The following is a 16,906-nucleotide window of genomic DNA, read 5'->3' on the forward strand; positions in this document are numbered from 1 at the left end:
GCCGTTAGAGGAGGAAAAGCTTCGAAAAGGAGTGGCTGCTTGTTTGCTTTTCTTCTATGTTCCTACGTGCTTTGCGTATCACAAGTCCACAATATCTTGACCAAGAAATAGAATACATTAGAAAGATAGGAAACGATCCCTGCTACCCACCTCATATAATTGATTTATGTTATCAAAAAGCCCACAAAAAGTTTTATAGTGTTGCTATTAATGAAAAAGAAATCTCTAAAAATGTACTTAGCTTGCCTTACTTTCGTGGATTTGAAAACATAAAATCAATATTTAAACCGTTTAATGTTAATGTAGTGTTCTCTTATAACAATACCATTAAAGATATGCTAATTAAGAATATTCCCGTAACAAATAACAACATCATTTACAAAATTCCTTGTAAGAATTGCCCATCTTTTTACGCTGGACAGTCGAGTAAAAATTTGCGTACATATTAAGAAGCATATGTATTCAGTTACAACAGCCCCAACTTCAAATGCACTGTTTATCCATCTGAGGGAAAAATCTCATTGTATTAATTGGGGCGATACCTCTGTAATTGCTAGATCTAATGATTATGTTTCAAGAAATTTACTGGAATCGGCAATTATACAAATCACTGATAAAAACAACCTAAATCTTAGTCTGGGATTGTACCATTTGGACCCATATATTTGTAAAATGTTTATGAAGGACCTTAAAATAAATGAACTACTAATTAATTAGTCCCACATGTATATAGTTGTTATCTCAATCTCTCTCTCTCTCTCTCTCTCTCTCTCTCTCTCTCTCTCTCTCTCTCTCTCTCTCTCTCTCTCTCTCTCTCTCTCTCTCTCTCTCTTGCCCGATATATTGATATCCCTTTTTTCGTCTTTTCACTAATAATTTTTTGGGGAACATTTTTGTAAATTTCATGGTTATAAGTTGTATATGCCTCCTTGTTTTTTCAAAATGTATTGTTTTCTGGATGAATCATCTGTTGACCACGTGTGTGCTCCTCCAAGGTGTGGCTGCCTAAAAATCATTTATCCTACCCTCAGGCGTTTCCACGTTTCTGTAGAGTGAAATCGACCTTATTGCTAATCTTGTAATGTCAGTTTGGATATTAAGCAGACTTTGACTATGTTTTTTCTCTGTATGATCAGTTGTGCCTGAGTAAAGAAAGGGTCGTACTAGACCGAAAGTGCTTGGCTATCTCGCTTTTCAATTCTTCCTTCGTGACAAAAACCTTTATCTATACATAGCATCACGTTTTATATATATATATATATATATATATATATATATATATATATATATATATATATATATATATATATGTGTGTGGTGTGTGTGTTGTATGATGTATATATAAACTATAGTTATATATATATATATATATAAATATATAAATATAATCTTAAATATACTAATATAAATATATATACTATTTATATATATATATATATATTATATTATATTATATATATATGTATATATAATTATATATATATATACTATACATAATATATATATATATATATATATATATATATATATATATATATATATATATATATATATATATATACTATATATATATATATATATATATATATATATATATATATATATATATATTAATGTAGTCCAATTGTTTGCTTCACTACCGACTTCCATGACTAAGCCCTGAACACAACAAATACACAAGAAATCTTTTGCTCTGTTTTCTGCATCAAGAGATTAAAACTGAAATGTTCTGAGTAGGGTTGATTACATATTATTACCACATTTACTCCTAATATTTATCTGTGTTGTTGATTGTCTGATCCATCTTGTTGCAACAATATCCTGGATGTATGTGGAAAATTAAAGATAGTCTTCATTAGCAGTTTATTATGATGATTACATCGTAGCTTGTAACAAGAGAAAATAATAGAAGCTCATGAGCGTGTAAACGACACAACTAACAACATTTGAGCATCAGAGCTTAGCAGACAATAAGTAATCGCATCCTCTCACATGAGGTACAACTCACATAATCATAGTCTGTGAGGTAGTTTGAGGGAGTTCAAATAGGAATTAATAAAAAATATCAAAACAAAATTAGAACACTTGTATATGCTAAGCAATACTAAGCAATACTCAAGATTTGAACACATTCACTATACGAGAATTCCCTCTCTAGTTAAATAACATCTTGAGCTGTCAAATGAAAGACAACCTTCCGCCACTTAACTTGTAACTAAGCAAACATTTGTAAGTGTTTTCTCCCAACTCCACATTTAGGTCTCCATACGTCATCTTTCTTCTGTGGATCTTTTTATCTTGCTGTCAAAATATGTCAAGGCCATCTTTTCACTGCCTTAAGGACTGAATGGTCCAATAGTTCAAGTGCTTAGCTGGACAGCCTAAATTCCATAAACTTTAATTTCTAGCCTATATCATATGTCGTGTAAACAAAATATATATATAAAAAAAACTTTCTTAGAATTTTATCCAAGAATTACCCAAACATTTCATTTTCTCTGCAAGAGAAAAAGCTGTCTCATCTATTACAAAATATGCAGCATAACTGAGAATGGTTATCACTGTACCCTTTAAACTGAGGAGCTGATGATAAAATGAAAACTTGGGAAATTGTACTTGGAATCAATTCTCTACATTTGTTAAGAGTTACTTGTTCAGTGTTGTCATGGTCTCACAAATTCCTCACGTTATTGTACTGAAAATCAGATATTAACTCAGGCTTAAATTTCTAAAAATCCTCAGGTGGAGTAAATGGAAAATATAATTGATGAACAACTTATTGTTCCATTACGGACTTGCTTTTGATGAGCTATTGGTTCAGCAATTGAATCTAAATGCAATTACTCCAGAACTGACCACTGAGATTTCCATTAACAGAATATGCTGCTGTCATTTTCCTTATGTGTAGCCCCAAAATAGGTTTGGTTTGTCTTTTTCTGTAACAACACAGGTCAAAACTGGACAATACGTTGATGTCACAAATATCAGAACTTAGCCAACAATGACACTCTCTTCTTAATACATAAGGTAGAACTAATTCAATATCAAACAGAGGACAGAATTGCAATACTTATACATACATAGCAATTGTTGGCAATACTTAATATGTAAACACGTTCACAATAAGGGATTTCGAGCAGTAATTAAGTAACATCTTACTCAACACATGAGGCATACAATGATAGTGTCCTACCCTCCTTAACTTATGATTAAGCAAACGTACATAAGAGTTTTCTCTCGGTTTCACATTTAGGTCTTCATACGTCATCTTTATGTTGTGGATCTTTTTATGCTGCTGTCTAAATACTCAGACTCCTTTTCTAACCCTTAAGCACTGAATAGTCCAAGTGTTCCAGCGCTTGACAGCAGAAATTCCATAACCTTCAATTTCAAGGTTATAGCATATGTCGTGTAAACAAAACACACAATAAAAAATTTCCTCAAAACTACATCCAAAAATTACCCAAACTTGTCATTTTATTCACTGAAGTGTTTGAAAACACATTTAATTTTCTCGACAAGCGCTACAGCTGTTTGATCTGTTACTGAATCTGTAGCATAACTGAGAATGCTTATCACGTTTCCCTTAAAACTGAACAGCTGATGATAAAATGGAAACTTGGAAAGGTGTATTTGGAAGTAATTTTCTGCATTTGTAAAAATGACATGTTCATTGCTGCCAAGGTCTCTCACATTTCCAATGTTATTGTACTGAAAATCCACTGTTAATTCAGGCTTAGATTTGTAGAAATCCTCAGGCAGAGTGTAAGGCAAAAATAATTGACGAACAACTTCTTGTTTGATTATGGACTTGTTTTTCAGGAGGTCTCGGTTCAGCGATTGAATCTTGGTGCAATTGCTCCAGAACTGATCCCTGACATTTCTATCAACTGAATACACTGCGTTCATTTTCCTCATGTGTAATCCTAAAATCGGTTTGGCTTCTTTCTCCAAATAACGGCGTATATCAGCTGTGTACAAAACGCTAATGTCGTAAGCATCTTTAATCACACCAGCTTCCTGCACCAGTTCTACTAAGGCAGTTGTTGTAATGCCTTGAAAGGCATTTCCAAAAGTGATTCCTCTCTCCTTGCACTTTACCGAGATTTTTTTGACAGAAGTTGCATCCAATTCCGTCTTAATATGTCGAGTACATGGTGTTTCTACCCTGGGAGGTGGAAAAGCTTCGAGAAGGAGTGGCTGCTTGTTTGCTCTTGAAATCTCGTTTTTCAAGTGTGTCAGCTCATCATGATTTTGAAGAAATTCTTGTGCATATTGCTCGTAAATGCTTATACACTCTTCATTGGATTTGTACACGCCCAATGGAGAGTCATCTATCTCTTTACCCTCCAAGATGGTACTTAGCATACTTGGTATGTGACTCGCAAACAACGTTTCAGAAAGTCCATCAGTGACTGCATGGTGTGGACAGCCGAGTAAATAATACTGGTAAGGGTATTTCGTCTTCAAGTCGGGAAAAGGGCAAGGGTCATTGTCATCAGCTGGAATCATTACGTACCTGCTCATTGGACCATTCGCTTCATCAAAAGGTCGACAAATCTCATCGATAGCTTGATGCTTCGGTGTTCCCTTTTCACACACCTTCCAAAGAATCAGATGTTACAAAGCTTTAATTGACGTCCTAAGATATTTGGTTTTCGAATCCACAGGACATCACATCTAAATGATAAAGGCTTAGTAACTGCTAGAATCCTAAGTATAAATAACAAATCAGAACTTTGATATTTCCTTCTCGTGCATCTGCTGCATTGTTGGAGATTACGAACTTTTATCTGAGTGCCTGAATTATTTAGTACCCAAATGAATATAGCAATAAATGATTATGGTAAAGGCTCAGCAAAGCTTAAAAAATATGTGTTGCTCATCAAAATAGTGGTCATTGATAAGTTTTAAAGCAAGATTCAGGGTATTATCATTTGGGGAAACATCATTAAACCTTACAAATTAAAGTAAGTCAAGTAAACCTCTAGTTCTCAAAAATTTATTTGAAGGATTGATTATACATAAAGTTTTTAAACTAATGAAAGAGAAAAACGCCTTACCTTGATATCGAGCTTAACATCACCATCTGATTTGAAAAACCATAGATCACCATCTCTTTCTCTAATTCTGAGGTGATAAGGAGGGAATCCCCTGCAAATTTTAAGTTTGGAGTAAGTACATGAGTGAGGCAGCAGTGACTGAGGGTAAGAGGTTTAAGATGAGACCATTTTGATGATTTAAGCTTTTAGCACTTATGCAATCTGGCAGCCGTATTATTTGTAAGAGCTGATGATACAGAAGTTGTCAGATTAATGAAATTGGGTGAATCAAGGTACCGTGTGGACCGGACCAAAACCGTGAATCTATATCAACTGATCATGAGGATGTTTCAGATCAAATTATTTCAAAGAACAATGATCCTGGATGTCATATGCAAGCAGACTGCTATTTCTTTTGATCAATTGAGTTTCTGAATACTCTGAAATCTAAAGTAAAGTTCTATGTGAATGCAACCACACCACATTTAAACTTGCCATAAATACACACCGGCAGCTTATAGCACACACATCAAAAATAGATTCATTTCAAGTCAGCATCTTATAGGTAGTCCCAAGCATGTTCCATGTAATCCAGAATTTGCCAAAGATTTCCTTCTTCCTTGTAGTAGTTAACCTATTTACAACAGATTCGTGACATGCATGCGATACGATTTTTATGTTTGTTTAAGAAATGTTTTACTGTAGTATGGACACATTCCAAACTGATTAGGAACGACATTGGTGAACAAACCTTTTGAATTTAATGAAACCGTAATACCTTCATATATAAAAGGCACATACTCAAAAGAAGCCATACATATGTTTGGCCCTGAAATTTAATCGTAAAAAACACACCATAAATGAATGCCAGTAAACCAAAAATAAAGTATAGTAAAGTTTACCTGGTCAAGTGCTTCAGAGCTCGTTCCATAATATCAGCAGAGATGGGCTTCCGGGAATTTAGGGTGTAATGCATGGTTGTGTGTTTAGTCCCTACTTTGTGCCCATAGACGTACAGTTTTTCGTCAGCAAACAACTTGCACACCCATTTTCCGTTATCTCTGTATTAGAAATTGAATCAAGACATTGCAGGATAATGTTATAAGAACTATCTGCTTTGCCAGAGCTAATGGTAAATATCTACAGCCGTTATAATTGGAGATTCTTGGTTGGTTGATGTACTTGAATTTTAACTTCTATTGAGTGTTGAGTAGCAAGAGTTTTAATGATATGGCTGAGAATAATCACCTTCAGCTCAAAAGTGACGGTAATGTTAGAGACGATTTAGGTAGCAAAACTGGCCATTCAGAGACATTAGATATTGTCCCAAAACTAGGACAAAGAAACCTCCATAGGCTGACTGACTCAGAAAAATATATGAATATACAGTATAACTAGACTGCTGAGTCACATTTGGTCGTAAGTGAGAGGAGAAAATTGCAGCAGACGAAGCTAAAGAATAATGGACAGCCAAGTGGAATGGATAGTAAAAATGCTAGAACTTTTATTTCCTACAGTTTTCTGAATGGTTAATATTACGACAAATCCAAATTCAGAGATGTGATCAAAAAGAAAAGTGATTTCAAGAAAGTTGCAACTAATTTATGAGGCTTGCAAGGACATCACTTGTGAAAAATACTATGTATTGTTATCGTATGGGGTTTGCTGCATGATACCTGACGAAAATTATGGACGGTAAACCTCTTCAAATCCCACCCCATCCCAACCTAATAGGGGTAAATATGTATCTATATAAACAAAACATAGACTATGAGGGATATAGTTACCATATGGGGTTTGCAGTATTATGTCTTAGGAAAAGTGAAGACTGAAACTCCACCAGCCCCGCCCCATCCCAGCCTAATAGGAGTAAAGATGCTCTATGTCTATAAAAATGCACAGGCTTACGGGATATGTTGCAGTATTTACACAGTGACTGACAAGGACTTACCTGGTAAGGCAACTCTTTGAAGAAGATATGTGTCTAGAGAAATAAGGCCTTGGAATTTGAACATATCGTCGGAATTGCTTGTGGTTAAGCCTTAACATCTTGTGGCAGATCTGATAGACAAAAGGAAATCATAAGATCAGGGATATCAAGTGGGTAAAATCAAAGCAGGCCATTTTAAGGGGTTTTTTTATTTGATGAATTTAAGAGATAACAATTGTGATTTACATATGGAGCTGAAGGTTGATGAAATGATGCTGTTAAATAAAGTATGATAGATGTTTGATACAAGAGTAGTGGGTCATTTCCTGAATAATTGAAGGCAATTGATAAATCACCAGAAATTAAGACTATACATATTAATTTACTTTGTGGTACTTTATAGTCGCTTTAAAATTAATGAAAATAAAGTTGAACCTTTCTTCATTTTTAAGGGGAAAAGTTATTAGATAGCAATTGTCAAAACATAACTACATTTAATTGCCAAATTCCTTGGTAGCTTACATGCTTCTAAACACTACACGATCAGCGAACAAGAATTATTTTATTATTATTTATTATTAGTTATTATTTATTATTTTATTTATTATTATTATTATTATTATTATTATTATTATTATTATTATTCACAAGATGAACCCTCTTCATTTGGAACAAGCCGACAGGGGCCACTGATTTGCAATTCACCCTTCAAAAGAGTGTCATGCTCATTTGAAAGAGGTAATAGAAGGTAATAGGAAAAATGAACAAATCAGTTATTATAAAACAAGATTCTCAAATGTAAGTGAATTTTTCAAATACAAGGAGATACCATTTTACAACTTTACAAGATCAGAGCTTGAATTCCACAACGGGTAACAGATGTCCTCAGCCTTGCTAAGCAAACCTGGGTCTGGTGGAGGATCTACATTGCATCTTAATTGGTTCAAGGTACTCCTGATAAATATGTTTAATATTTATCAGCTGCAAAGTAATGCATTTACTACAGTCACTCCAAGTTCACTTTAATGTGTGAAAAATAGTCATTCAAATTCAATCCTTGTTGAATGTGGTGAACAGACAAATATTCAACTCGTGCAATGAATAATCATCACTCAACCGAACCATGGTATTTGTTAGGGCCAATACGGACTACAATATAGTGAGAAAAGTACGATTGGTGGAAACATTTTCTTTAAATGATTATGATTATGAAGTGAATTGGGGAATATCATAACCATTATTAACCAGAAAATTCCCCGTAAGAACTATTTGACCAATTTGAGAATTTATTGTTTATAATCATGGTACACGTTCATGATCAGATTTAAAGTTCATTTCCCTCGAAATTTAATGTCAATTATTATGACAAGTGATTGCGTCGCTTATCATAAAACTCACCTTCAATACAACGTCTTATGTCCGTGAATAGATCACAAATAAGGTATGGGAAATCGGAGTTTCTGAGGTGTTGAGAAAAAGGTTAAGATAGGCCCAGACTTACTGGTGCACCTTTCACCCGCAACAGAGTGAAAAAAAATGATGCTCCAAAATACCGTGCAGCCTCTGCCTGTCTTATCTGATAATCTATGGACAAACTATATTCTTATCAGCCATAATTGGTCCATATGGGCTTATTGGTTTTTGGCTCGGCGCTTTAACTCAGCTCTTATGTTTCGTGATAAAAATGACTTAAAATACTCATTATGAATTGTTGTTATTTACTCAAATAATCTAATTTTGCTTTCCGCTCGACGAGAATAAACTCACTTCTTGTGTTTAATATAAAACTGGCTTGAAGTAACCATTACGATTTACTTAATACTATTGTTTATAATAATGGTACACGTTCATGATCAGATTTAAAGTTCATTTCCCTCGAAATTTAATGTCAATTATTATAAAATAAAACCACAGAAACAGAGAGGGAAAGCGCAAGACAGACCCATTTGTGTGTATGAAAAACATTGAGAGATAGAGAGAGATATATACAGAGAGAGAGAGAGAGAGAGAGGAGCTGTGGGGTTATGATTCTACTGAAACATTGGGGAAAGCACAAGAGAGAGACCATACTCTTCTCTCTCTCTCTCTCTCTCTCTCTCTCTCTCTCTCTCTCTCCTCTCTGTGTGTGTGTGTGTGTGTGTGTGCATAAAAAGCGTATACTTTCCAAAACACTGAACAGATAGTAAAAACTTATGCTCAAACTCCTTTGCCAAAAAAGTTACAAACTGCACGGGCGAAGTTTTAAGGCAGGCCACCCACCCACCCAATCAGTCACCTACAACTTAGAAACTTCCCAGGAGGCAAACTTCGGAAGTTTAATATCATCCCGAAGCGGAATGTTACTTTCAATTTTCTTTTCTAATAACAGATGTCTTCTTTCTTTGTTTCAAGCTACCTTCTGTTGCTTCTTTCAAACGAACACCATGTTCGTTGGTAACTTAAGTTTCAAGTCAAGGGGACCCCGGGGGGCACCGGTGTCATTCATATGAATAGGGTTCATTCTTCTGAATAATAATAATAATAATAAAATAATAATAATAATAATAATAATAAATAATAATAATAATAATAATAATCATAATAATAATAATAATAATAAAACATATTATTTGGAAGATTGAATTCCGAGTCAGTGGCTCCTCCTGTGGTAGGATTATTCCATATGGATACCGGTTTAAGTTCTGTAATAATGATAATAATAATTAATAATAACGATAATCGTGATGACACGCCAGAACGTTTAATCGGAAGATCTTAAATACCTTGGCCATCTCTCTCTCTCTCTCTCTCTCTCTCTCTCTCTATATATATAATATATATATATATATATATATATATATTATATATATATATATATATATATATTATATATATATGTGTGGTGTGTGTGTGTGTGTGTGTGCGTATGTATATGTATATGTGTTTATATATATATATATATATATATATATATATATATATATATATATATATGTGTATATATGTGTGTGTGTGTTTGTGTCGAAATTACTTATTATTTCATTTCTCAAAAACAAACTTTTCCTTCCCAGAAAACATTGGCAATGTAAAAACTTTCTCATGACTCCCTTACATGAGGCTTAAAAGTCTCTCCGTTTCCTCCACAAATAAGTTTTTTTTTTTGACAAAACAACTATCTTCTCTTTTTTATAGAAAAACTTACTCAAGACACCTGATAAAAGCATTTTTTTTCTCTCGTTTTCTGAGGTTTTTCCCTAGACACTATCCTGTTATTTATAAACATAGGTTTTTTCTACATTTACTGCATGACAATTCTTTATACCAAAGTTATTTTCATAAAACCTCATAGTTTACTTACTTGGATGAGAAGGGTTTCTAGGCGTTTTTTTCAATTATCAGGAACATGGTTGGTTACTCAGGTTAATATATATATATATATATATATATATATATATATATATATATATATATATATATATATATATATATATATATATATATATATACACACATTCATATATGCATATATTTACATGACTGGTAAAAATGTTATGATACAACAGAATTCCAGCTAATAAAAGGAGCCCACAAAAACACCAAAATATAGAGAGAAAGATACTATATTTCAGAGACTGCTGTCTCCCTCTTCAGGTAGATGAATGAGAAAAGTTTACATAAAAGGTGGTATTTATACCAAGAGGTAAGCCAGTTAGGTCACTCCCGCTGATAATCTTCCTTTAATATTCTTAAGCGTTGGTTGAATAAAAATCTTTTCAATCACATCTGAATCCCATGCTCCTTTGAGATGTTCATTACCTGCCTCTCTTTAATTAAGGCCGATTCCATCATTTGACTCTTGTACCGTCAGTTGCTGCTATAGATTATATGTGACAAATTCCAGTTTATTCTATGGTTATGTTCATTTATATGGTTGAAAATAGCTGAGTTCTGTTGTCCATACTTAACTGACCATTTGTGTTGTATTAATCTCTGGGGAAGTGATTTTCCTGTAAATCCGATGTAAGATTGGTCACAGATATTATATGATTAAATTTGGTTTTATGTATGTATTGTATATATATTATTATATTAGGTTATATAATTTATATACATATATATTATAATATCTATATTATGCCTTTATATATATATCTAATTAACTAATATATATTATATCATCTATGACTGTATAAATTATATTATAATTTAATATAAATATAGTATATCATTAGCTTGTAATTATAAACCTCTATCTATTACTCTAATAATAACTATACTATCTTACGGTATTATTATATAATATATATATATCTAATATATATACTGTATATAGATATATATCTATTATCAGAGTATACTATATTATAGTATATATCTCTACTATATATATATATATATCACCTCATAATTAACTATAATATATATATATATATTAATAAATTTATATTATTATTAACTACTATAATGATACTATATATATAGATATAGAATCTATATCTATATATATATATATATATACTATCATATATATATAGATATATATATATATGATATAGATATATAGATATAAAATATATATATATATATATATATATATATATATATATCTATATATCTATATCATATATATAATGATATAGATATGATATATATATATATATATATATATATATATGTGTGTGTGAGTGTGTGTGTATATATATATATATATATATATATATATATATATATATGATATATATATCTATATATATATATATATATATATATATATATATATATATATATATATATATATATATATATAGTAGTCTTAGCAGGGAAATATGAGGTGGGGAGGGGAGCTCTGCCCAGGTGAGACAAGCGATCTCTCGGATTGCTGGCGATCGTCTAAGTCAATTACTTGTTGTAGTTGTTGTTTAAGATTAAGATAGCTTTGTGCTGGCACGGATTATCTGCAAAGATACAAAAATAGTGCTTTTGGCCGTAAGTTGTTAAAATGGAAGAAGGTGACAGGCAGGATTGCAACCCCTTTGAACCTTACGGTACCCATCAGTAGGAGAGAAAGCTTTATAGTAGTGAGACTCAGCCTAGTTGGAGAGTGCTGAGTAGGAAATGTAAGCGAGCTTTTTTTTTGAGGGAAAGGTGGTCTTCAATAAAAAAGGATAGGAATTACCTATAATATTTTAAGCACAATAAAATATACATGTGTGTAGTATCTAAATATATGGAAATATATATCAAACATACATTAAGAAAGTATAATAGTATATATGCAGTCATCAATCAGCATTCATCATCCAGCATCATTTGCCTGCCAGCCACCGCCCAGGAAGGTTCTCTCCTCTAGAAGCTACAACAAGCAGCCCTCATTGGAAGCTCCAGCCTGAAGATTCGATTGGACCTCTCCCTTCAGCAGTAGCTGCTCAGAGATAGCCTACCAAGGACAGAATCCCCCACCCCCCCCCCATCTTTATCTTATCCCCCCTACCCCCACCCTCATCCCCTCCGCCAAGGGCCTAGCCCCACATTTCTACTCTCCCCTGTATCTCTCCAAACCTCAATCTCACAACTTCTTCCAACTAACACCATCAGTAGCCCTTTTCCCCTGGAGTATCCGTTGTGGTCTTAAAACTCTCTAGGGTCACTGGGAGGGCTGCACCGTCCAGGCTCATACTTCTTCAGTAGTGCCTGTATAGAGATAGGAGTTAGGGAGTTAGTTATTAGTCACTGCCTCCCATAAAGTAACTGCTAACACCTATTATCTTAATTTCTCATAAAAACCGTTTTTTGGTTCTACCACCCTTAATAATTGGAATTCTTTTTTTTTTAAGTTTTTTTAAAAGTTAATATTTATCCTTCCTTCCCACCCCCCCCCCCCCTTCCAAAAATCATCCCCCTTCGCCGCATCACAATTTTCTCAAAATTTTGAAATTCACATAATTACCCAAAAAGGCTGTGCAAGTCCCTTAGATTTAATTTTTACATTACTTATAAAGAGGGTATTCAAATAGGGTGTGCAAATCCGTTAGATTTATTTTTCATCTTTCATATAGGGGGGAATAATAACTGCTTTTACCATGACATAATGGGAAAAGTCAAGATCAGGGACACTAGCCAGGGACTTGATGAAGAATCACGTCGCCTGGCAATCTGGAATGTTCTACAGGACAAGTCATGCTTTATCCACAAACTTACCAAGGCTAACAACTACTACTTAGCTGTAGCTGATGAAGCCACAATAGAGAAGATAATTCATCCTGATACCAAACTTGTACTACATAATAAAAACTTTGAAGTTCTGGGCCCCCTTCATTTGAATGCCTCACGTAAATTGGTTGTGTCCCAGGCCGACAGTCTGCTATACAATCAATCAGAAGAAGAGATTAAGAATAAAATTGAGCAACGGAATGGCATTAAGGTTTCAGCAATCATCAAACTTCCTACCACTAAAACTACATTTAAGGTGAAACTTCATTCTTCTCAAATTATGAGAGACTGTCTCATTAAAGTTCTTCTCATCTCTGGCCAATCCTTCCCACCTAGATACTTAAGTCAGAAGATTTATGCTTCTCTATCCCAGTGTATGAGATGCTACAGTTACGATCATACCAAAAAGAACTGCCCTAAACCAACTACTAATAAAATCTGCTCAATATGCACCTCAGAAGATCACTATTGGACCGATTGCTCCAACCAAGCAAACCAAAAGTGCATCACATGTAATGGTGATCACTCAACCATGGCAGCAAGATGTCCAATCAGGAAAACTATGACTACAGACCAGGCTAAAACGATCAGGAACCAGGAATCCCAGATTACACCCAATAAGACCTTTCCTCAAGCCACTCCCACAACTACTTAGAACAATGCTATTACACCCAACAACAACAACATCTCACTCCAACAGCTTACTGTACTGAACACGGCAATAATCACAGCAAATTTGAGTGAAGCAGTCAAACCAGGCACTTTCCAAACAATGATTAACCCATTCTACAAAGCTAATGGCCTACCGTTGGTTAAAATTCCTACAGAGGCTATCAAGCTAGCCAATAAAGTCAAAATAACACCAGCCCTAATCAGCCCCTGACAATCAATGATGACATGGAAACTGAAGAAGCCAACAGGAAAAGAATACATAGCGATTCAGACTCTGAAGTTGAAATGCCTTCACACACTGCAAAAATGTAGCCACCACAACAATCACAAGCATCAGCCTCAACCTCTAACACTACAAACCTACAAACCCTGAAATACAAGGAGCTATGGCTCTTCCAATTTTCCCTTCCATCAATCAAACCAAGAACCCCAAAATTGGACTAAGACTGTACATTTCCATTAACACGGCAAACCCCAAAAACCCAAAAAACAATATCCTCGAGAGGATGATTTTCGAGAATAAAACAATGAAGTGCATCTTCACAGAGAAATTAGACAATAACACTTACTTACTTTACTTTACTTTATCTTCCCGCCACTGGCCAGTGGCATAAGGCTGATACAGTTCCTCTCCACCTGTCTCTATCCCGAGCCATTTCCCTTGCTTCCTCTAAGTTTTGGATTTCATCCTCAAGATCCCTGACAATTATGTCTATCCACCTCGTTCTTGGTCTACCCAGCGGTCTTCTTCCTATTTGTACTGCTCTCCGTGCTCTCCTGGGGTCTCTATTCCCATCCATCCTCTCAACATGTCCAAACCATTTCAGCCTTCCCCTCTTCAACCTGGTACTGACTGGCCTTTGCCTCAATCTCACCCTGATGTCTTCATTTCTAACATAATCATCCCATTTAATGCCAAGTATCCTTCTCAGCAGCTTCATCTCAAAAGCATCCAACCTTTTTTCCTCTGTTCTTGTCAGTGCCATACATCAGGACTGGTAGTACTACTGCATTGAATATTCTCATCTTAGTTCTCAAGCTGATTTCATGCCTTGACCAAACGTTTTTTCTCAGAACCTCAAAAGCTCTTGCTGCTCCTAGTTTTCTTCTTTGTATATCTTCAATTTGCCTCCCGTCTGCTGTTACCACACTTCCCAAGTAAACAAACTTCTCAACTTGCTTGAGTTCCTGTCCTCTGATTGTCATATCCTCCAGTGCACCCAATCATCATCCTTACTCACAACCATGATCTCGCTCTTCTTTGTGCTGATGTTCAAGTCAAAATTCTGTTTCTCTGTCTCCATCCTCATTACCATACCTACCAGCACCAGCCACGTATCAGCAACCAACACAACATCATCAGCAAAGTCCAAATCCATAAAAACTTCTCCATCAATACTAGCCCCTCTGTTTTCATTCTCCATCACTCTTCTCATTATATGGTCAATATATACATTAAACAAGGTGGGTGACATAACACATCCCTGTCTTAGCCCACTTCCAACTGGGAACCAGTCACTTTGCTGTCCATCCAGCTGTACACAGCTGCACACTCCTTGGTACCAGTTCTTTAGTATCCTTATCACTTTCAGTGGTATACCATAGTGTTCTGCCACTCTCCACATTCCATCTCTCCATACTGAATCATACGCTTTCTCCAAGTCTATAAAAGCACAGAATATTGGCTTTGCATACTCCCATCTCTTCTCAATTATCTGTCTGAAGGTGAAAATTTGATCCACTGTGGACCTTCCACTTCTAAAACCACACTGCTGTTCTCTAAGTTTCTCTTCTACTATAGGTCTTATTCTGTTAAGTATTACTCTCATGAATATCTTCCCTGGGACTGACAGTAAACTTATGCTCCGATAGTTACCACACTCCCTTTTGCTTCCCTTATTTTTATATATTGGTATCATAATTGCCTTTTTCCAATCACTTGGTACTACCTCTGTTTTCCAAACTATGCTAAAAACAACTCTTAATGCCTCTATCATCCTTCGTCCTCCTGCTTTTAGCATCTCTGCAGTTATCCCGCACACGCCAGCAGTTTTTCCATTTTTTACAGATTTTAAGGCCTCTTTCACCTCTTCTGCACTAATATCTTCTTCTTGTACCTCCAGAGCCTCGTTTAAATCTGCAATGCACTCATCCCTACCGGTAGTATCAACATTTAGGAGTCTTTCAAAATACCTTGCAAACAGATTCCTTTCCTCTATTTCGTTTGTGACCAAGTTCCCATCTTCATCCAACATGCCATCACTCCCTCCAAACTTTTTCTGGCTTGCGTTCCTCAAGAACTCACAGCTGCAAACATAGCCCTGCTCTCGGCAATTTCCATAGCTACTTCAACTTCGGTAGCTCTTTCTTTCCAAAACATGTTTTGGTCATGCTTCATCCTATCACTTAGTTCTCTCAGCTTTCTATTTCTTCGTCTTTTTAGTTGTTGTTTCTTCTCTAGGTCTTGTTCATCGTCCATTTGAACTCTCAAACGATTCATTACTGAAGTTAGAATAGAACTAGAAAAATATAGTAACAGGATCACGAGGATAGATAATGACAAATTCCAAAAATTGAACTCAGGCTACTTTGACTTAACAAAAGAAAAAGCACCATAATGGACACTCTCACAGTCATTGAACATAACGTCTTAAAGTGGGCATTCCTTCGTAGTAAGGAACTCGTAACATTTATTCCTCTTTCTCCCCACATCTTATACTTCTAAACTCCACGAGGATACCCAACTCCACTCGTATCAAGATCTGGAACTACGTTTTTCAATGTAACACCACTAGCGATCAAAATGCCGGGACGGCAATAGCAGTAAGACAGGATATCACTGTCAAATTTATTGACAGATTCAATCATGATTTATTTGCAGTAGAACTACAGACAGTTCGGGGACCAGTAATTGTAGCAACTACATATTTACCCCCCAGAAGCCCATTATTTCCTCAGCAAGATATCTTGTCCTTAATGAGATGCAATATCCCTGTCTATCTATTAGCTGACATAAATGCAACTCACCCGGCCCTGGGCCATAATAGCACAAATCCTAGAGGCACTTTAATCC

General features: G+C 34.9%; 1 protein-coding gene across 8 annotated transcripts in view; it reads right to left on the bottom strand.

The window, feature by feature from the left end:
• Window positions 1–1,851: 1,851 nt before the first annotated feature.
• LOC135223557 (uncharacterized) overlaps window positions 1,852–16,906 on the bottom strand; it is a 49,965-nt gene continuing 34,910 nt past the window's right edge. Inside the window, exons 2-7 of one of the 8 annotated variants that reach the window (XM_064262070.1) lie at window positions 12,539–12,642; window positions 6,994–7,103; window positions 6,830–6,902; window positions 5,945–6,103; window positions 5,064–5,154; window positions 1,852–4,602 (exon numbers count right to left, since the gene is read on the bottom strand). In XM_064262070.1, the coding sequence (XP_064118140.1) occupies window positions 3,478–4,602; window positions 5,064–5,154; window positions 5,945–6,018 (1,290 nt within the window). In that variant the 5' untranslated portion in view covers window positions 6,019–6,103; window positions 6,830–6,902; window positions 6,994–7,103; window positions 12,539–12,642 and the 3' untranslated portion in view covers window positions 1,852–3,477. Of the gene's footprint in view, window positions 4,603–5,063; window positions 5,155–5,944; window positions 6,104–6,829; window positions 6,903–6,993; window positions 7,104–12,510; window positions 12,643–16,906 lie in introns of all 8 variants that reach the window. The other 7 variants (XM_064262066.1, XM_064262064.1, XM_064262069.1 and 4 more) reach the window with 7 other exon arrangements.

This window comes from Macrobrachium nipponense, chromosome 10 (assembly GCF_015104395.2).
Source record: "Macrobrachium nipponense isolate FS-2020 chromosome 10, ASM1510439v2, whole genome shotgun sequence".
Classification (NCBI taxonomy): domain Eukaryota; kingdom Metazoa; phylum Arthropoda; class Malacostraca; order Decapoda; family Palaemonidae; genus Macrobrachium; species Macrobrachium nipponense.